Genomic DNA, 23,366 nt, shown 5'->3' with positions numbered 1-23,366 from the left:
CCTCAGGGCGCCAAAGGGCGCAGGTTTCGCCATAAAAACTTCGAGAAGTGCAAGGGCGCGGACGAAATGCGCCCCCCTAACTTTAATAATGGACTTTACTTCCTACGTCCGAGCCCACAAGCCGCTCGAACTCGGAAGTCGGGGGGTAGTGTTGGGGGGAATAAGATTTTTTCCCCAAATGACGCAAATGCCCCTAAGAAGCTGCACAACCTCCGACCCTGGACGGCCGAAGTCGGCGTCCGACCTCGGAACGCCCGACCTCAAGACGACCGACCTCGAGACCTCCGATCTGAGAAAAATCCCGATGTTCGAGGTCTACTCTTGTCAACCACCTGCTACGGCCGTGCACCTCTGAGGTCCGGCCGAGGACCATATCCTGACGCCCCTCTGGCATTTATTGCGCATGGCCGCTATAACCCTCCGGCTCACTCAACAATTAATGCGGATCTCCGGCTTACTCCACAATAAATGCGGATCTCCGGCTTACTCCACAAGAAATGCGGATCTCCGGCTTACTCCACAATTAATGCGGATCTCCGGCTTACTCCACAATAAATGCGGATCTCCGGCTTACTCCACAATAAATACGGATCTCCGGCTTACTCCACAATTAATGCGCATGGCTCCTGTCATCTACGGACCCTCAGCTCTCCACGGCAAATTAGCCCAGCAGAGTCTAGTCGACTATGATAAGTCTCTGATCTCGGCCATACCTCCGACATCAATGCAATAATTCGCCTGGTAGCGTGCTAGTTCGGGTTGTATGACGCCCTCACCGCCGACATCAATGCAATAATTCGCCTGGTAGCGTGCTAGTTCGGGTTGTACGACGCCCTCACCGCCGACATCAGTGCAATGATTCGCCTGACCGTGCGCCGACCTGAACAACATGCCGAGCCGTACTACGGCTTCGCCCTGTTACATCGCAGGTAAACCGATCTCCGCCTATAAAAGGGAGCCTTGGCCTCTCAGGAGGGGGTTGGAAGATGGATACACTCTACAGACACTGTTTATCTCTCTTTTCACACTATTTGCCCCCTCCCTGACTTGAGCGTCGGAGGGCCGGCGCCGGAAAATCCGGCCACCGGTTCGTGTGCAGGCACCCAGACGGAGGACGCCACCAGCTGACGGATCGCCGCCTCACCACGAGGACCAGCTGCTCCTTCTCTCCGACCACACCAGACGGAGGACGCCGCTCGCCGACCGGTCGCCGCCCCGCCATGGTGACTCGCCGCTCCCTCTCCCTCGACCGAAGATTGCCCCGGGTCCAATTTCCAGCAACAGTATGCAACCCATACGCCTCAAACTAGCATTTCCAAATACTTGGCCTTCTTCTTATTATATGGTTAGCCTATAATAAGAAGACGATACAGGGGAGGGCTTAGCCTATAAAATTGGATGTAGCTTAAGAACAAGCCTTTTTTTTTTTTTTGGTAAAATCAGATTTCTTAAACCAATCTAGTAAAGGTACATCCATGCAAATTAGAAAATAAAAAATATACAAAAGATCAGAAGAAATATTTGATACGGCAATCTATAGAGTAGTCGTTCCAATATGCAACCCATATCATAACATAGGCGCCAACTCATCTCAAACTAGCTTTTCCAAACCATTTGGGGACAACTTGGCCTTCTTCTTATATGGTGCTGCAGTGGACCTACACAACCCTCTTAATTGGGTTCCTGTTAGCAGCTTGCCTCGATTCAATCATAACCCATATGTGATGGAAAAGGCCATTGTTTTTACTTTTTAAAAAAGTTCAAATTTTTTACATTCATTCTTAGAAATACCATGTTATGATACTAATTCGATTCAAGTATGCTTGCATTTATTGAAGTTCATTAGTTCTAAGCAGAACTAGGCTTCAAGCATGTTGGGCAGCCTATGAAAGGTTCGTGAGGGTTACATAGACCGAACCTATAAAAAAGCTCTTGGCAAAAAAGCTAGAATACTTTTGTGCCTTGTGCGAGTTTGGGAGCGTTTACCCTTTTTTTCTCTTTTTTTTGCTCCTATTCTAATCTCTTCTTAAATAACTGAAAAAGTTGTTCGAATCAAACCACCATATGATTATGCTCGTGAAAAGAGAATTCGAGTTGAGCCGAATTTGTTGCATCTTGAAAATGATTATTTGATTTGATAATTATGCATAAATTTAATTTGTGTAATTGCTAGCAATTTATAAGAAATACTCTCAAACAACTTGAGGACGAATTATGGATTGTCTTAGAAATTGCTAATATTTCCATGCTTGAAAGTCCCAATAAATTTTGATTTTATCATTGAATACTACTGCTGTGCAGTTTTGTTAAATGTTGTCTTCTATTAAAAAAGAGGTTTCAATTATTTTCTAATTTAATGATCATTTAAATATTTTGCAAATCAAATTTTAAATTAAAAATAAATTTTTTTGCTTTGAAAGCTGTGCAGAAAACTAGTGCAAGTTTTCAAAATAAAATCTAAATATTTTTTGCTCTAAAATTTGTGCAAAAATTATTTTAAATCTTATTTCGAAACATGTACACTCTTACCTTCGTTGCCCTGAATAGTGCCAAAATCTCTAAAATATGATTTTTTTAAAAAAATCAATACCTTGTTTAACTTTAAATTTCAATTCAAAATTTAAAAACCCTACAAATACACTTTGCTGGATGCCAAGTTTCAGTAAATAGTTAAGAACAAGAAACATATGCTCCGATATTCTTAACATCATTTAGCCAGCTCTTCTGTCGCTGCATAATTTCGATTTCTACTTTTTTCCAACAAATGTTTAATATTCAATAAAATTAAAATAGATGAATGCCCCTCATATTAGTGTGCAGTTTCCTGTTCTTTTGGTATAGAGAGAGGCAAGGGGAAATACTAACTAGCAAAAAGGAAGCATCTTTCGGATTCCTTTTTTGTTTTGTATAATATAAATCATGTTCAAAGATTTTTGTGTTTCAAGTAAGGAATCATGTCACAAGGTATGGCGAAGAGATGATGATCAACTTATGGCACCTGCTATCCCTGTCCATGATCCATAAATAATAGTAAAATACTATCCTCAACACCATAATCTAAAAAATAATAAAAAGTGCAAAATAAATGGTTAGAAATTACTAAAGTTTGTTGAGTTTGCTTCAGGATTTTGTAGAAAGAGAATTGGCTCCAAAAATGCACTAAGCATATAGAAAATTACAAGAAAATACAATAAATTTGTTTATCACTAGTTCTTCTATTAACTAGTCTTTATCCAATTTGAGAAATGCTTGGTTCCATGAAAATCATTTAGGTAAATAGAATATATATCCATCTTTATGTTATACAAGTCGAATTCATGAATTCATTCAAATTGCCATCATAGTGCTTCACCCTCTCCTCATAACATGTAAAATTGTAACCTTTCATGCAACTTGTTATTAACCGTTTGAGATCATCTATACCTAATATGTATCAAGCATCCTAAATATATATTAGTTGTTATTGCTCACAATTTCTCTCCAAAAAAAAAAAAAAAAAAAAAAGGCTAGCGCTGCATATCACCTTACGCACGTGAGACACACGTGACCAAACAACAAGTTTAGAGGAAGGGTTAAGTTTCCAAGCCAAGGGTTCTTGGAATCCCAAGAACTAGTAGTTTGTGGAGGCCAGGGTCTTAACTACCTTATAAAACGCCTCTTATTTTGGAGAACATTGGGAGTAAAACCCCCCCAACTCCAGATTACGAGAACTCCCACTGTCGCCATCCCACGGATGCTAAAATCCGTCACGTGGATTTTAGGGGTACACGCGGCCGACATCCCGACACCAGTTGACATGGACGAGACGGCCGTTAATTTTTTCAAGAAACTGTCGTTAGGGTTTCCCAAATTAGAGGTTCGGTCGGACCGGGCCGGATTGGAGTATTTTGGTTTCTTTTGTCACTTCATGAACTTTTTTTTAATGCGATTCGTGAGCGTGACAACTCAAAAATCACAAGGTTATGGCGACTTTTTACTCAAGTCTGAAAGCCAACGTCGAGTCTAGAAAAAGTTGGCCATGGAAAGCCAACACCTGCAAGAAGAAAACAAGCCCCACAGAGAGAGAGAGAGAGAGAGAGAGAGAGAGAGAGAGAGAATATTGTCGGTCGTTTCTTTGTTTTTTCTTTTTCTGAAATCCAACTAAATCTAAGGGCAATTAAAGCTTCACCATTTCTTCTAATCATTAAATGTACTAAAGAAGTTATCAAAGGCTCAGCTGATGTTGGGACACTTTCATCGATTAAGTAGCTTATCACTACTTTCTTACCCAAAGTAAACAAAGTTAAATAATAACACAATCCAGCGTGCTACCTCAAAAAAAAAAAGCCAAAAATTATTATTTAAATTTAACGATGTGAAACGAAATATGTATTTATTTATATGCATGCATATTTTTAAACTCTAACTTTTTTTTTTAATCTTTGCATACAAATCTAATCACATGTATGACAATCGGCATGTGATCAGCACAATAAATTTGTGCTGCAATGTCCCTTAATCTATATAGAGCATAGATCCGATACTATTTTGTCACAACTCAAAATTTCATTCAAAAAAACTAGCTGAAAAGATATTATTTTGATTTTTTGATCTTGTATAAGCATACAAGATCTATTTAGCGCATAAATAAGTCTAAACACACGCCCATATAAATTCTCATAAATAATATCTCCAATAATAATAAAAAATAGAAGAAAAGCAAAGCTACCATCTTTGTAGTATCATCGTCACCCAGGGAATCAAAGTGATTGTTTTACATTGGTCACAAGTATTAGTGTTAGAAGATAACTCCCATAAAAAGAAGCAAGAAGTGGGTCTCCATGAACTAGTCATGCTTTGCCCAATCTTTTTCTGATAAAAACAAGGAGCAAAGTGAACAAAATTGACCCCAAGGCTGGCATAATTAGATAGTATTTTAAGCAACAATTATTAAGTGGAATACAATGATAAAAAATTATAAATGAATATGCCAGATCAAGGCACCAACATTTTTTTTTCAGTTGTTCTGGGAATCAAGCATGTGACAAGTATGGATAACTCGGGATGACAAACTTCCAAACAGCTATCATGGTCTGTTCTAATTAGCAAACAATAGTTCATGGAAGTTTTAGTTAATCAGCAAGCATTTCGAGCAATTTGCTAATGAATCAACATTTTTTGCGACAAAAGTTTGTGGTTTGAGCATGAATCTCCATGCAAATGGTTAAGAGGTGCAATGGCTAAGCAATAACACAAATGGATCGATTCAACATATTGAGAGGCAAAACAAGCAATTGACTACACTAGAAATGTTAAGACTTGGACTTTGGACTTATCATAAACAATGTTGATTTGATATGGGATGTTGACTTAGCTTGTGAATTATGCTTAATTACTTTGATGTGGCAGTTTAGAGTCTAGTGAGGTGGCCTAACATTTTTCCTTTAAATTTATTTCCATTATATATATATATATATATATATATACACTATGAATTCCACACTTATCTATTAAAAGCTGGGCTTCAACCTTTTCAGGATCCCAAAGCTCATGTCAAATACCAATCAAAACTGCATCAGATGTCCTACAAGAAACAAATAAAATAATCACATGATTTCCACCCACCTTGTCCCTTGGGAAACACAAAAAAAAAAGAAAAGAAGGGAGAGACAACACTAATATTATCTCCATTCCAGCCCTCAAAGCTAGCACCATCTAAAGCCTAGACGGGGGGGGAAGAAAAAGAAAAAAAAGAAAAAGAGATAGAATTCTTACAAACACTAGAATAAATACATAGTTTCAGAAGAAGAGGTCAAAGGAATTCAGGAGCCTCTGCCTTTCTAGCTCTATCTCTATTGATTCGTAAGAATAGTAAGTGTTAATACTAAGGGAAGTCAGAATCAGGGCATGAAGAGCTTATTCCCACACTTGCATCGCCAGGCCTCCGGGTAGTACTCCTCCGTCGTGCACCGCCCCGGCTGGATCGCCACGTGCACCGGCCGGCACGGGAGGCACCGCCCGCACCGCCCCCGGCACGTCGGCGGCGACGACCCCGGACCCACCAGCCGCCGCCGCGCCACCGGCTGCAGCTCCAAGTGCTCCCACTTCTCCAAATGATGCCTCCCCCTCGCCTCCTCCTCCCTCTCCGCGGCCGCTCCCACCACCAATCCACTGCCTAAAACGAAAGAAAATTACTCATTAATTCTTTGCAGCCTTCGAATGATGACAAAACTCTGATAAAAATGGGATTTTCGTAACGGGATTTTGATCGGTTTAAGGAACTAAAATAAAAATCGCATCTTGGGCACAAACAAACGAGGAAAAATATGGTTTTTTATTTAAGTAAAAAAGGCGTCTTCCGGAAAAAAAAAATGCGAGCTTTTTAAGCGAGTTTTAGTGGTCTGTTTTGCTCTTTTGGCGAGTAATAGCAATAGCAACAAGAATATCTAAAACCATCATAAACATGTGAATTTGATACCAGAGTATTGGAGGGGTTTGAGGAATTATTACTGAATAAAAAGGTGATTTTTTTAAAAAAATTTCTAGAGCGCTTAAACCTAGGAAAAGGGGGGCTTCCTAAGTGAAGTTTGGTGTTCTGTTTTACACTTTCTGGCTAGTTCTATATAATAGTAACTAGAATTCCAGAACTGCAACAAAAAGGGAAGTTTGAGAGCACAGTTTTGGTTGTTTGAAGCATTCATTGAATAAAAACCACATCTTGGGCACAGATAAATGAGAAAACATAAACTTTTATTCCAGTGGGAGTATTAATAGGTTTGGATAACAAACAAAAGCCAAAGAAAGGTGAGTCCTTTTAGTGAGTTTGTGATTCGTTTGACATTTTTAGCCAGCACTAGTAAAAGGAAAGGAGGGCCTTTGGCTATCGGGAGAAGAGGGGGGGACCAGGAGTTTTCTTTTTCCTTTCCACTTGGGAACAGGGCAAGTGAGGAACATGAGATTAAGAAGGGATGGTGAATAAAGGAGGGATTTTTAGAGTTGAAGCTAGTAAGAAGAGCTCCCCAAATGAGTACGGAGCAAGAGATTCTAGGCTGAGGAATGAGAGAGAGAGAGAGACCGAGGAACTTTGGCTAGTGGGTACAGAGAACACATAGATTTAGTGATTAGCCATGGGATTTTTAAGTGTTAGCAGTTGCTCGTAGTCAGTAAACTTACCAAGAGCTGCGGCGAAGAAGAGAAGGGCGAATGCAACGGAGAGACGGCGGCCCGGGTCTCGCAGAACGCCCATGGCCAAGCTTGGAGGCTGCGCAGGAGGGAGACAGAGAGAGAGAGAGCAGAGACTGGGGCAAATGAGGGGAGATATAATTGCAATGGCGTGAGAGTCAAGCCATACAGAGAGAGAGAGAGGGGGAGACTGGCAGAGTGCTGTGGGGAACATGGTGGAAGTATTGGGCAGGGGTGATTGCTAAATACCCTTGTTACTTGGATATGTTACTAAGTTGCATCTTAGAGGTTAAGCTGATTAATTAATTGCTAAAGCTTAAAAAAAGTATCATGTGATAAGAGGTTTAGTGGGCCCAATTGAGTTGAATTTGACTTATTCAGGGTAAGTTGAAATAAAAATTTCAGATATATATATTTGGGTCTAGCTAGACCTTGGTTTTGAGTTGGTTTGGAAGTTCGTGGACAAGTTTCAACTTCAGATTCTGAGTTGTTAATATTTGTCATATATTAAATTTGGTCTGGTCAAGTCAGTTCCAGATTTAAAAATTCAGATGATGGGTTGCTAATATTTCATATGATAAAGTTGCACCAATCACTGTCCAAAAACTTGTACACTCATTGTTTGGCATTTGATTAGCTTCTTATTTAATTGCTCACTAGGAAGGTTGGCTCTAGGCTAGGAAACTATAAATTAATTTTTAATGGCAGTCCCTGCTTACAAAATTAATAAGCTGCTCTTTTATAACCATTCTAAGTTTTTGGTTATTTGTTAGTTTCTTTCTAGACCACTAATATACATCGGGAGACAGACGAATAAAACCACTAATTAGGTATTTTTTTTACTACCCAATACTCTGATAATATTATTCTCTGAAAAAGCTATGAAACTATCCCACCCACTTTAGATTATTTTTTTTTAATTCTTTGAGAAATATTTATACTAAAATAGTATGATCCACCCATCCTATAAAAAAAAATTATTTGTTAATTTCAACTTTTTTTTTATTAGTTTTTTCTATGTTTTTCTCAGTTTTTTCTTTTTGCGGTGACCTTTGTGAAGTCCTGAACATTAGGGAAACCTGGCTGCTAAAATTTTAGCAGTCAGGCCATGAGGATCACCTCATAAAGGAACTCCATCAAATTCACATCAAAGGAACGAACCACAAAAGTGGGGAAACTGTGGAGCTGTACTCTTTCATGGCTGCAATTGGATGCATGGCGTCCAAATAAATGATTTATTTAGGATGCCTGGCTCTTTCTGAGTTCATCCTACAAATGCACTAAGATTGGACAGCTCAAATGATATACTTTAAGAACAACTTTAACCATGCATGGGAAGGAGGTATTTCCTCCATTTGAGTTTCACCATCCGAGAGCAAGTACTTTGTCAGGGGGAGGCATTGCAAATTAAAGCAAGGTTTCCACAATGGCAGTCTCCACAAATAACAGACCTCCAGAGCTGATGTTTACAATTATAATAGAAATGTTGGTCTTTACATGGCTACTCTACAAATAATGAACTACAATTGGAAAAAATGTTCTTCTTCAGAAACAATGGGGGAAAAATGACATTTTTACTTGTTCAGGTCATTACTCTACAAAAGATACAATTTTTAAACAATTATCCATAAGACAAAGCATGGAAGTTTAAATTGGCATGAAGATTCTGGATTTCAAATTTTGTTTTTATCAGGTGGAACATGAAAGTTAAACAACTGCTGCTATAATGTATTAACAGATAACCAACAACTGTTATTTAAACCTTTTATTTGCATGTATACCAGCACTAAGCATGTGTAGTGCATGTCTTAAAAATATTAAAATGTTATAAATCATCGTGATTCAAATATAAGTATTAAATTTATTAAATAATATAATTATTTCTTTTATTCAACATACCTATTAAATGGCAAATAATTATCATTTATGTATTCATATCACCTTGTCCGTGTATTGGAGGAAGATCAATGGGGGATGAAGGTGTCGGTAATTAAAATATCGTCTCCAATCTAATTAGTCAGAAAAGGAGCAATACATCAACTCTCATTTAGTTAATTTTCTAATACAAAATTTTACTGAAGAATGGAATCATGAAAAAAAGTAAAAGTGGTGAGAATTTTTTTGCTGATTTTGCAGAAAATCCATGTTATTATTTATTTTGCAGAAAAGATAAGATTATTCCTTTTTGCAAAATGTTAAATATTTAGTGTTATCTGGCTATTCTTGCCACATGTAGAAGTAAGAGACGGAATCCTGTTTAAATTACTATATAACTTTAGATAAAGACACATCTAAATCACTACTTCCATATTTTCTACCATTAACTTGGCAAACTGGTGGAACCCTAGTGAACTAGAATTGTATGCCATCATCCCTTAGTTGCCAGAGCCCGTAACTCGGCTTCCAAAATTCCTCCACATCTTCGAATCCAAGAAGGAAAGATGAGATCTTGGAGGGGTTCGAGGGATTTCTTTGATTCTTTGTGGAGAGAGACAAAGTGGAGAAGGATATCGCCAATAAAGCTCAACCTTGGAAAGGATGAAGTGGCATTGAGTTTGGCAAGAGGAAAGGCATCAGAAACTTGAATGGTGATGGTGCAACACTATTTTTTTTTTGCAGCATCTACTAATTCGGAACTTAATTGAAAAATATATTTTTCAACGCAAATACTTTCGAGATACATAAGGTGACGTTGTGCCCGAAAGAAGGGATCAAAAGGGGTGGCCAGTGGTGAGGCCAGTGTTGGTAGCAGCCAAAGTACTAAAGGAGTAGCGGGCAAATAAGAGGTACTCGAGGTAGCTAAAGTGAAGGAGAAAGGAGATGCTGAAGGGGCTGCAACATTTTAAGAGCAGCCACATGCTTTGAAAATTGTGTGACCACCATTTAGGTTCAACATTTGATAGAAAGATCCTGCTTCTTGTAGGTTTGATGCATTAGAGAAGTTAATGAATTGTAGTTAATATATAGGATCCTAGAATACTGAAAAATACCACTATAGTCCACTCTGACTTATAATGCAGAATATTGAAGCTTTAAGTGCTCCTTTTATGTGTTTTAAGATAGCAAGATACCATTTTACTTTCATGTAAACTAACATCCAAGGTGAGATAGCTAGCTAGAGTCCAGTCACCGTTTTCACTAGTCTCTCCTTGCACCTTCGACAACGTTGCACTAACTCCAATTAGAGGCCTTTCTTGAGCTGCATTCAAAGGAAAGACTTGGAAGTTGGAACCACATCAAAATTGTTATAGAGTTGACCTTATATGACCTAAACTTCTTATAGTTTTCGTATTTTTAATTAGTTTATGACTTTTTTGCTAGATAGCATATTGGACAGATTGTATAGGAATTTACTATTGTGAAATCCATCATCGTTATGTTATTATCTCTCTATGTTTTTTGTTGATCTTATGTTTTAGCTTCAATTTTTGTAATATCAGAGGTTGTTAAATGGAAACTGTACATTTGATGTGGGTCTGGCGTATGGCATAGAAGAAAAATAGTACGTAGCATGAATTGGCAGGTTTTGAAATACTATTATGTAAAAGGGTTAGTATGGGTGATTACTAATGGTAAATAGAGGGGAAAAATGTCCCTGAAGTGATGTTTAAAATGTCACAAAATCTCTACAAGGCTTGATTTCTAACCACTTTTAATAATGCCTATAGTGAGGCTTAAAAATGTGGCATTTATAAATGTTGCAGTGGAATATAAAAGCAACACTTGCAAGCGTCGCAATATCCGCATAGGTATCAAATATAAGTGATGTTTAAAATATAATTTTTTGCATGAATACATTTCTAAATATCGAATTTTATATGAATATCCTTCCAAAATTTATATTTGCATGTATACCCTCGTCAAACACATGTTTTGCTATTTTACTCTTTATTTTTGCATTTGTACCCATGTCATCCAATGACGTTAAAAAGTTAATGGTTTCAAATTAAAATGACTAAAATATCCCTAATGGGTAGATACACAAAAAGAAATATTTATAAGATGATCGCGATAGAAGAGTTGAGACAAAAAAGTAATTTTAATTTTTATTTTTTAATTAATATAAATATAGTTTTTTATTTTTTTTTGGTACATCGGCAACTCACACATGATGAGTGTGAAGATGGCCAACAAAATCAGAAAACAAAATGCTGCACAGAGGCGTAGGCACAACCTCGTGGTCTATCCAAAAAAAGCCTCCCGAGTGATGAGCCGCGAAGGAAGCAAACCAATATGCCGCACCGTTCGCCTCCCGATATATGTGCGAGGCTTGGTAGGAGACAACTTCCCTTAAAGCTCTGCGAAATCGTGGAGCAGCGGCCGGTCCTCAACTGAGCACCCCCCTTTCCGGATCCACCCGATCACCGTGGTCGAGTCTCCCTCGAGAAGGATGCGACCCGTACCTAGAACCCGCCTCGCATAGGAGACACCCTCCCAGGCCGTCCGAAGCTCCGCGGTCACCACTGATGAGTCAAAAATCCGCCGTCCACCTACCGCCACAAGTTTGGCATCATGATCCCTAATAATAAATCCCACATCTCCGCAGCTCCCGTCCGCAGATACGCTACCATCGAAGTTCACCTTAAGAAAGCCAGGGGGTGGGGGCACCCAGGATACTAGTATCATCCTGGACGCTGCAAGAGCAGAATGGGGGCCCCAGATGTCCCTGACCAACCTAGTAGGTGAAGCCTCAATAAATATAGTTTTTATTAACGGTGTTAAAATAACCATTATATTATGGGCATTTGTGCAAAAATAGTGTTTTATGAGGGTACATTAATAAATATAAATTTTAAGAGGATATTCATACAAATTTAAATTTTTAGAAGGGGTGTTCATGCAAATAAAAACCCTTTAAAATATCATCAAATTTGTAAGTTACAAGATTATTTTATTTATTATGATATTTATAATGTTATATAAAATTGAATAGCTATGTTTATGACAGACATCGGAATAGAAGCCAGGCTTCCAACCACAGACAAGTATAAGGATAATGATAAGGACAGAAGCAAGGTTTCCTGAATGGCTTCGTAATGACTTACAAGCCTCAATTCTAAGCAAATCTGTATCTTCCTACGCTGCAGGTCAGTGCAGTATGGATGTTTGAGTGTGTCAGGAGATATCAATGGAAATGGTCAGGCTTCAGAACTTGTACTCGATCTCCAATTATCTATGATGAACGCAGAACATTTTGGGCATATCTAGATGTTTGAGCACAAGAATTGTGATGCTTCAACAGGATTGGAAGGGAATAAAGGGAAGATATGAGAATGGAAGTCTGAAAAATAAGAAGTTTTTTTTTGATAAACTGAATTTATTAAACCAATCTATAGAGTGGTACATCCGTATGAACCAAAAAAAAAATCTAGAAGCTCAAAAGGAATGTATGTCACAGTCGTCTGATAAGCTACATATGATACTACCCAATCTACAACATTATTAGCCTCTTTATAGATATGTTTTACTTCAAAAGCCTGTAGAGTAGTCTCCAATGTCCAACAATCCTATCACAGAGGATAAGTACTTATCTTTAAAGGATGGAGAACTGGATATCTATATATCTCACATCTCTCAAGAATAATATGAGAGATCTTCAAGGCTCTTATTGTATATGATATATCTTTCCATGCAGTACGAACCTTTGCCATAGAAACCATAGTATATTAACCAATCTTACCACGTCTGTCGCAACCAATGTACCTCTAGCATCTCTAATAACAAAACTAGCTCCATCAAACTCACCATCATGTAACACACTGTCGTTAAAGTTCACCTTAAGAAAATCAGGTGATAGTTTCCAAGTAAAATAAATTCTCCAAGGAAGCGCAAAACATGCAAAAAGAAAAAGACGATTTTCCCCGGCAATTAAGGATTTCTTCTCACCAAACGCACTAATATAGTCATACACCTAGCTGGAAGCTTTTATAAGAATCATCCTAAGACTTGAAACAACATGTTGAAAGATACAATTATTTCTAACTATTCAAATATGATGAGCAATATACGACATTAGTATTGCCTCAATACATCAGTCACACCATCTGGATAAGCAGATTTTCTTAGAGTCCATAGTCTTGGATCTCTAGAATATTACAATTACCTTCAATGGCTTTCCTTTATTCCGAATTTGAACCAGTATGCATGAGATGCATAATGGACAGCATGGTTGGACAGTATGTTCATTACTTGCTAAGCAAAGCTAAATTAACCAATTACAACCCATGCAAAACATCATGAAGACATTCGCCAGTTTGTCTTCTACCAATAGGAGGACCCACCATCCTTGCATGTGCATGTTTGTGGTTGATATTAATACAAGTACTTCAGCATCAACCCCATCTCCATCGCTTTTCTTCAAAACTTCCAATTCATTGTCCGTTCCATCTTCTAGTGATTTCAAACCAAAACCATCCAAACGCGAGAGAGAGAGAGAGAGAGAGAGAGAGAGAAGGGTATCATGATAAAATAAGGAGAAGGCAGGCAGGGCCCCACTGAGGATATGATATCTTTCTTCCGTCACTCGTGCGAGCGTGTGCATGTGGCCTCTCTGTCTCGTACGAAGACAGCATCACAGATGTATGAGAGGGAGAGGGAGAGGGAGGGGGAGGAGATGGAATTATTGAGCTCCCCTGGGTGGCCTATCTCGGTCTCCGCTGCGGAAAAGGCCAGGGCGTTGGGACGGACGAATGCACGGTGACCGCGGACCCTCGGGCCCCACCTTCTCCCTGGTCCCACCATGCCCCTTTGGTCTTTGGTCCAGCCTTGACCGCACAGCTCCTTTGATGTTTTGTCTCAAAAACATCTAATCCTGCCAGTGTTTCTTCAATTATGTTATCAATCCTCAGATGTGGGAATTGAGATTACATGATAATTAATGGTATAGAAAGGCAACATATGGATAAGGCTGCAAATAGGTTGGGTTGATCCGAGACCCAATCCGGTCCGGCCTGTATAGGCCCGACCCAATCCTGAATTTTAGGATCCGCGGGTCTGGGTCGGATCCTAAAATTGGATCCGAATCATTTTCTGAATCAGATCTGGATTTATCGAACGGACCCGACCCGACCCGAATGGACCCGAATGGAGAAAGAGAGAGGGAGAAAAAGCAAAAGAGAGTTTTTTTTTTCTTTTTTTTGTGTGGGTCGTGGCACTATTGGTCCATCAGGATCCTCTCTCAGTCTATTACACTATTGATACCTCTAGATCGTGTCTCGGTAGCCGGCTTTTCTTTTTTTTTTCTTTGATTTTTTGGTTTCTGTTTTTTTAACTTTTACACGGAGGAAGTGAGGGAACACCGAACTGAATATGGGTCATGTGCCAGTTTTCTGCAATGGAATTGGATTTTGGAAGGTCTGGAATTTTTTTTGTTCTCGTGAGAGGGGAGCTGGGAGACACCAAGTTCCGTCCAATCAGTCATATGGACAAAAAATAGTGTGATACGAAATTTGGCTTGTAGACCGACTTAGTTAGTAAGTCGGGGTCGTCTGTTCCGACTGGAGATCAATTGCAAGTCTTTCAAGTCATGGGTCACCCAGCACCTCATAATTATGATATGACCAAATTAGATTTGCCCAAATTCTTTCCCAAAAATACAAAAAAATTAGATCCGATTCGAGCCCGAACCCGATCCAACTCGGACCCGGATCCGACCTGGACCCAATTTGGACCCGACCCGATCTTCAACCGGGTCGGATCTGGGTCCAAAATTAGAACCCGAACAAAAAATCAGGTCGGATCGGGGTCACCCAGGACCCGACCCGACCAATTTGCACCCCTACATATGGAGGAAACAAAAACAACAGTTTCATTTGTTTGGATCACAATTTATCAAAACATAATAAAAAGATTTTTATGAAGCAAACTTTTTAGATGAGCAATGGACATATTAGATAACAATCATTGTCTCTATGAAAAAGAAATTATTATGAATAAAATAATAGTTAAATAATGCTATGCATTTTAATTTTTGTTACTAAAAGATATGATTAAATTCTTTGCTTCACCATTATAATATTATAATAACTATCATTTTAAACCATGATCTGTTTGTAGAATGCTGTTTTTTGCTATTTCTTGTTGTTTGCCAAGTAATTATTCAATCAATCACAGTCATCTATATTATTTGATTATCAGATAGTTCATTCTATATTAGAAGAAAATAGATTTCATGTATGATTAACTAGCAATCAAGTCATATACATCATTGCATGACCATGGTGTACTTAATGCATACATATACACACATACATATACAAGTCAAAAAACTATACTGGACATTTCTTTTTGATCTAATTAAATTGGTCAAATATATAAACAAATCATGCATTAAATTAACTAGTCTTGAAGATATATGTCATTTTAGCTTGTGACACAAACATGATATGGAGACAAGCACTAGGCCTCGATGAGTAGAAGGGCATGGCGGCTTCCAGAAAATGCAGGGTATGAGTCTACTGAAACATTAGTGTGGATCATGCTATCTGGCAGCTGATTTCCTCCAAAGTTATTCTCAGGATAATTAGAGCTTGTTGGATAAGTTCTAACGAGCAAAGCTAATGATTAGAGGCATCCGGTTGCAATGCCCTTACCTATTTTTAAGCTTTTAAAAATATATATAGAAATTTTAATATAGAGACAACATTTGCCGTCTAATTTTTTACCACGTCAATTCCCACCCTACTCTAGAATTTAAGTTTGCATTTGCTATAGAAGTATATATGTGTCGTCTCTCTCTCTCTCTCTCTCTCTCTCTCTCTCTCTCTATATATATATATATATATATATATATATACACATATATACATACATACATACATATATATATATATACATATATATATATATACATATATATATATACACACACGTATATATACGTATATATATGTTTATATATGTATATATGTATTATATATGTGTATATATATATATATGTATGTATACATACATATATTTATACATATATGTGTGTATGCATGTATGTATATGGGTGTATGCACAGGGGGATTCAATTGAATAACAAGAAAAAAATAGTAGGAAGGTAGGGATAAGCAAGATTTATAGTTGTATTAAAAATTAGATGATGTACAAAATGCTGATAAGCTTGCTCGAGATGATCATTACATAAAAAAGGTTGCCATTACATCAAGATGTAGATGATATCTAGATCAGAAGCTGGTTTTTCTTGCAAATATAGAACTAAAATTAACATACTTTTTGTGCACAAAAAAGTTCTATTTGATTATGTTTTTACTTTTGCTTGAGGAGAGCGCAAAGAAATGATTTATGAATGAAATAGGTAATGCAATATTAAAGATTCAACACACATGTTTTAAGAATTTTATTTTAATAGGACTGTGTTCGGTATCCTTTTGATATACTATACCTGATTAGCAATTTTAAATGAGATCATTAGTTAAAACTAAATAATCTTGCATGGGCCTTTTTTGTGTGGGTTGTTAGGAATAATTTTATCATTCCATTTTGCCATTCCTTTTAATATGTAGGATGCTGGACCTCCATCATTTGCAGCACATGATCATTAAATTTTGTTAATTTTTTGTGATTGATGCACCAGTTGTGCTTTGTGGTCTGTGAAGAGTGGAAGAGAGCCCCTTCCTTTCCAAAATATAAAAGAAGATCAGAAATTTCGTGAGAGCACGACCATAACAAGTGTGGTAAGAAAAGAATCCTTGCTGTTGTGCTAGTATCTGCTTTCAGTGTCTTCCAAGTCTTAAGGCAACTTATTCCGAAACAAAGACAAAGCAACTCATGTTCATTTGCTTCATTGTTCTTGTTTTTTGTTATATTCCTCACCACTGCATGTAGCTAACTCTTATTTCTAATTATATTCATAACAAATTAGATGGGGAAGTGTTTCCACCTATCCTCCCTATTTTCCTAAAAAAAAATAAAGGAAAGAAGTGGCTTTCTCAAGGTACCGAAATAACAAAAGAAAACTTCTAGATAAAATTGAACCATGGCCATCCATTATTCTCGAATGTATTGTATATGCCAAGCTCCATACCTTTTGTCTCTTTCCCAATTCTAGCATAACACAAGTGCATGTTGGTTGTCTAAAGAACCCGAATAAAGTTTCTGATTTAATCAAACTTGAGTTGCTACAGCAGAGCTCACTAATCAGATGTGCAGAGAGTAACAGAGGCAATATTCTGAAGGAATTTTTCTTATGTCTTTTTGACTTCCTTCCAAAACAGCAGGGCTTACAAATTTTCTTAAAACATATTGGACAGTTCTGGAACATTAAAAAGAGCAGACATGATCATAGAGAAATGAAGAGACACATTGACCATACAACTTGGACTGCATAGGAAAGACAATAGTAATTAAAATAGATTCTAAGTGCATTAACTTCCAACAGTGCATAGCATGTCTGGAAGGTCATTTTCTTTACCTTTCTTTTAGGTACATTTTTCCATTTTCACTGCATAATTAATGACTGGGAAAGAAGAAAAAGATGAACACATAGAAGAATGTGAAGAGTATTGTTGCTGGAAATTGGACCCGGGGGCGACCGTCGGCCGGAAGGGAGGAGCTCCGCTGCCTGAGTGGCGGGTGGCGGCTCGTCGGCGGGCGGCGTCCTCCTAGAGACCTGCAAGAAGCCGGTGGCCGGGCTGTCCGGCGCCGGCCCTCCGATGCTTAAGTCAGTGAGGGGGAAGAGAGTGAGAGGGAGAGAGCTCGAAAACTAGATCCTCCTCCTATCTAAAATGGAGGAGTTCCCCTTTTATAGGGGGGCCGGGTTACCTGTGATGTGACAGAGCAAATGGTTTGTCGTACAATTGGGCATTAATGCTCGATCGTGTGAATCAATGCTATTACTGTAGGAGATTAGGCCAAAGCCCAAGTCGTCGCGGAGTCATGCCATCATGTGGATTTGCCGTGAGAGACTCGATGTCCGTAGGCGACGGAAGCCATACACTTTAATTCTTGAGTAAGCCGAGGGCCTGCAGGGGCCATGCGCTTTGATTGTTGAGTGAACCGGGTGTTTGCACGACCCATACATGTTAATTGTCGGCGAAGACGAAACGTAATCTTTCGACCGTGCCGCGGGAGGACATAATCTCAGTGTGCAACTCAGGCGTCCTCGGGTTGGTTAGACTATCTGAGTATCGCCAAGCCGGAGGAGGTTTACTCGGTTTGCCCCTGCTCGGAGGGGTTTGCTCGGTCGGCCTTTGCTCGGAGGGGTCTGCTCGGTCGGCCCCTGCTCGGAGGGGTCTGCCTACCAAAGCGTGGCGACACTTTTTTCCCCCAACACTACCCCCCGACTTCCGAGCTCGAGCTGCTCAGAAGTTCGAGCGCGGGAAGTAGTTTTGGTGGTGTTAATGTGGTTTAGGGGATTTTGAATTACCGCGCGTTTCAAGACGCTTTTAATAGGTAGCGTTTCTTTCTTCGGAGATGTTTTATCATCCCCTTTTCGTTTTTCGAAGCGTCCTCGCGTCGTGGGCTCATGATGAGACCACACGATCCGACGCGACGCTTCTGTATTCGAAGTGTCGGTTCGGATTAAATGCGACGCCATTAACTTTTAGGGTTGACACATGTCACGATCTGAGCGGGGAGCAGCGCTCCGCTTCGCAGATCTGGGCCGTCAGAGGGGTTTACATATATATCCTTCTTGGGTCGTCTCCTCCTATTGCCTTCATCTTCCCATTTCCTTCTCAGTCCGAAGTAACCGATCTCCGGCGAACCTCCCATAGGTCTTTTTCGTTCGTTCGGAGTCCCCTTTCTTCTTTCTTCTTCCTCCTTTCTTTTCCAATGGGTCCTGGTCCGAATGAAATCGGATCCGCCATGAGTGAGGTTGAAGTCGAGATGGTCGAGGAGTGGTTCTTTCCTCGGCGAGGGTTCCGTTTGGAATCCGCTGGATTGGGGGATCGAGTAACGAACCCCCCAGTAGGCCGGATCGGAGTGTACCTGGAGGCACTCTGGGCCGGCCTACGGTTTTCCTTCCATGGGTTCGTGAACAAGTTGCTTGCGGAGTACCAGCTGGTCCCGACGCAACTCGCTCCGAACGCGTGGAGGACGATCGTCGGGTTCCTGTCGCTGTGCCTGGCGTACGGGATTCCGACCTCCGTGAATATTTTCCGGCGACTTTTTATGTTGAAGTCGAATCCGGGAGACGGAGAGTGGCTCTATATTGCCCTTCGGGCGGGTCGGCCACTGTTCCAGGGCACTCCGTCGTCCATTCACGACTGGAAGAAGAAATTTTTCTTTTTAAGTTCCGAGCGGACGTGGGGGTTTGACCCTAGGTGGAGGCCGAGCCGACTCAAGGCTATCAACAAAATCCCTTAGCTTTCTACACACGAGCAGGGGGTCCTTGACGCCGTTCGCAGCCTCGGGGACGGTATTCTCCTAAGCGGCCTCATAAGCGAGGACGCTTTGGTGAATGTAGGCCTGAGCTCGGCGCGTCCTCAGGATAAGGGTAACAGTAGGAAGCCCCCCTCTTTTTTTTTTTTTAATATTCTGCATTCTTATCCTGCTCGTCCTTACAGACGTCGCGAAAATGGTGACCAAAAGCGAAGCTTTGTATGCTCGGTTCCGGAAAAGAGCTGCCGAGCTTGGAGGAGAGCCGCTCGAACCGAAGAAGAAGGCAAAGATCTTTGCTCCTCGAGTTGATCCCTCCGAAGCTACTTGGAGGGGAGGTCCGAGCTCCGAGCCCGGAAGCTCAGGGGGGGCGACTATGGCGCTCGCGTGCCCGGCGCCGGTCTCACAGATCCCTGGTCGGCCTCCCGTCCGACCCGAGGGCTCGGCATCCGAGCCGAGCAGTAGCCAAGGGGCTGCAAGGCCGCCTCCACCGGAGGCGACAGGGTTTGGTCTCCCTGACCCACCGGAGAACGAGGGCCAACAAGAAAAGCGGTCCTACGTCGTGGAGTGGACACTGTCCGAGGACGATTCAGCCCTCGAGAACATTGACACGGCGCGGCATCTTTTCCACGTTGCGCTCCTTCCAGCTGAAAAGGCGAAGATTCAAGCTATGAGCTTGAATCAGTTTTTGGAGTCGACTCGCCTCTCCGCTGTTCGCGTAAGTCTTTCGTTTACTGTCACTTGTTCCCTACGCTTGTAGCTTCGATGCTCTAATTTTATTCTTGGCCTAATTTGTCTTGCTTGCAACACCTCCACGAGATCGAGACCTTGATCTCGATCGGGGCATACTACAAGGAACGAGCTCGTCGGTGCTTACAAGCACAGGAGAAGGCTGAAAAGAACGTGGCGGAGCTCGAGCTCCACAAGAAGGAGCTCTTGCTCATAGTGGGCACCACCGAAGACGAAGTCAAGCTCCTGTCGATGGCGCTCGATGAGGAGAAGGCCGCCCATGCTCTGACTAGATCGGAGTTGCGGGCCGCCGAGGCTCGCCTAGCCGAGGCGCGATCCCTGCTCGTCGTCCGCGAGCAGGCAATAAAGGGTGCAGAGCTCAAGGCCGAGGAGCTCCAAGCTCAGCTCGGAGCCCAGGAAAAGGCGGCCCAGGAGCGAGCTCAGAATGCCGTTCAGCTCTTTCGAGAATTGGAAGAGTTTCAGGAGCTGCTCGAGGAGGAAGCCGTGAACGGCCTTATTCAAGGGTTCAACGACTTTCGTAATCAACTGCGCCGGCTCTGCCCCAATTTTGATCTCAATCTACTTCAGCCCGGAGCTGGAGTCGAAGGCCTCATGGCGGAGCCAGTCGAGGCGACCGGAGAGGCAGCTCCGGAGGCCTCCTTGGAAGGGGCTGCTCGGGGAGCCACTCCCGAGATCGCGCCCGGGGGCACTGAAGGCGGCGAGCCCGGGGCAACTGCCGAAGGGGCCGAAGCCGAGGGCGTTGAAATCGAGCCCGGGGAGATCTCGGCTGGTGATGCCGCAGCAGCCGTCTCTTAATTTTGTACTTTTTCTTTTCCTTTTGTAACAAGAGGTCGGCCCGTGTCTACTGCACGGCCAAGACTTAATTTTGTACTTGGCCCTCGGGCTTTTGAATAAAAATATTCTTTAACTTTCGTTCTTCCAATTCTAGTTCATTTTTTAACTTTCGTTCTTCCAATTCTCGTTCATTATTTGGCTAATAATTCTCCAAGGCTTTGCTGCTCGGATTCCCGAGCTGCTAAGGCACTTTAGACCGAAAGAATGCCCGAGCTTGTTAAGCTCTTGGATTTGAGTCGCAGTTTCGCGGCCGTAGAGCTCGGGGCCCCAGCTGCGGGGCGTCGTGCTCTAATCATCGTATTAGGTAGCTAGCTTGTAGCTCAAATCGAAACCCCCCGAGCTCGGGATTAAATTTCACCGAGCGGCCGACAAACCGACCTAGGGTTCAAGTAGGCGTGTTCGACCAGATTTTAGTTCGTAATCGGCTCGGCGGAGGACCCCGATATTGGCCGGGGTACTTTTTATTAAAAGTATCCAATGTAAAAATGAATGGGACATGCGCATCGAACAAGACATAGGCGCCAATCAGAACGTACCTTCTCGGGGCTATATGCCCCGTGCCGCGAACTGTTCGTCGTAGAGGACGGCTCCGAGCTTAATCCGAAGCATGGGGTCGTAGCCCTTTGAGCTCGTACATGAAGCTGCCGATGGCTTCAAGGCGCCCAGATCTTGATCTAGGTCTGACATCGGAACCAAGCATCGATGGTCGGTGAGGATCGAGCCGAGCTCGATAGATGGAGATCGAGCCGAGCTCGATAGCTGATGGAGATCGAGCCGAGTTCGATAGCTGATGGAGATCGAGCCGAGCTTGATAGCTGGTAGAGACCGCGAGGGTACTCCCCTATCGTCCCGAAGTATCGGGGCATCCCGACCGTAGTCGAGGTATTTGATGGATATCGAGCCGAGCTCGACAGATGGAGATCGAGCCGAGCTCGATGGTCGATGGGGATCGAGCCGAGCTCGATGGTCGATGGGGATCGAGCCGAGCCCGATAGAGTGAGGGCCGCATCTCGAACTTTTGGATGACCACGAACATTTATTTTCGGGGAGACCGCGAGGGTACTCCATCATCTCGAAGTATCGGGGCATCCCGACCGTAGTCGAGGTATTTGATGGAGATTGAGCCGAGCTCGACAGATGGAGATCGAGCTGAGCTCGATGGTCGATGGGGATCGAGCCGAGCTCGATGGTCGATGGAGCTCGAGCCGAGCTCGATGGTCGATGGAGATCGAGCCGAGCTCGATATCGGCGTTCCGAGTTTTTTGCCAAGGCGTCCGATTCTGCTCGGTTCTTGTCGTATCCAAGCCGAGCCGGGTCGTCTGGGAATCAAAGCATTTAGACACTAGGAGAAACTTACATTAAACGATTGGGAATAAGTCATTGTAGAGAGGTGAGATTTATGATTGAAACGGAGGACCCTTCGGGGTTCTATTGGTAGTACACCCGGAGGTTTTCGGAACTCTAGCTTCGTGGAATGGGGGTCCTGTCGAGAGATTTCAGCTTGTACGCCCCGGGTCGCTGGACGCGTGCGATCCGGTAGGGCCCCTCCCAGTTCGAGGCCAGCTTCCCTCGCTCGGTCGGTTGGGAGGCTTCTGCCCTTCTGAGGACGAGGTCCCCCACTTTGAAGGATTTAACTTTGACTTTGGCGTTGTAGTATTGCGCCGTCCTTTGCTGGTACCTCGCCATGCAAACTCGGGCGGCTTCTCTTGTCTCCTCGATTAGATCCAGGTTATTTCTAAGCTGTGAGAAGCTGGAGCTGGCGTCAAAATGCTCCACTCTTGGAGAAGGAAGTCTGATCTCCAGCGGGATGACGGCTTCCGTCCCGTACGTCAGGTTGAAAGGAGTTTTGCCGGTGGGTACACGGAACGTGGTCCGGTAAGCCCACAGGACGTTGTACAGGTCTTCGATCCACTGTCCCTTGGACCGATCGAGCCTGGTCTTGAGCTCCTGCAAAATAGTACGATTTGTTACCTCGGTTTCTCCGTTTGTCTGTGGATGCGCGATCGAGGTGAAGCGGTGATCGATGCCAAGCTCGGAGCAGAATTCTCTGAAACGGGCGTTATCGAACTGGCGACTGTTGTCTGATATGAGGATGCGGGAGAGTCCGAATCTACAAATTATTGACTTCCAAATGAAGTCTTGCATCTTCTGCTCGGTGATCCGGGCAACTGGCTCGGCTTCCACCCATTTAGTAAAATAGTCGATGGAGACGACTAGAAATTTTCTTTGCCCGGTAGCCAGAGGGAACAGTCCCAAGATGTTAATTCCCTATTGGGCGAATGGCCAAGGGGAGCTGA

At 42.0% G+C, this 23,366-nt stretch overlaps 1 protein-coding gene across 1 annotated transcript; it reads right to left on the bottom strand.

Moving 5' to 3' along the window:
* Window positions 1-5,149: 5,149 nt before the first annotated feature.
* LOC103695968 (uncharacterized) lies at window positions 5,150-7,377 on the bottom strand. The gene is made up of 2 exons (XM_008777428.5): window positions 7,153-7,377; window positions 5,150-6,154 (listed from the first exon to the last, which is right to left on the bottom strand). Exons 1-2 carry the CDS (start codon window positions 7,373-7,375, stop codon window positions 5,880-5,882), a joined length of 498 nt encoding a protein of 165 aa, XP_008775650.2. The 5' UTR covers window positions 7,376-7,377; the 3' UTR covers window positions 5,150-5,879.
* Between the last annotated feature and the right edge of the window lie 15,989 nt (window positions 7,378-23,366).

The sequence above is a fragment of the Phoenix dactylifera genome, chromosome 18 (assembly GCF_051530095.1).
Source record: "Phoenix dactylifera cultivar Ajwa chromosome 18, Ajwa_hap1_PhDact_Kaust_v1.1, whole genome shotgun sequence".
Lineage (NCBI taxonomy): Eukaryota > Viridiplantae > Streptophyta > Magnoliopsida > Arecales > Arecaceae > Phoenix > Phoenix dactylifera.
The sequence above is the reverse complement of the archived record's forward strand: the minus strand, read 5'-3'. Positions and strand labels throughout refer to the sequence as shown.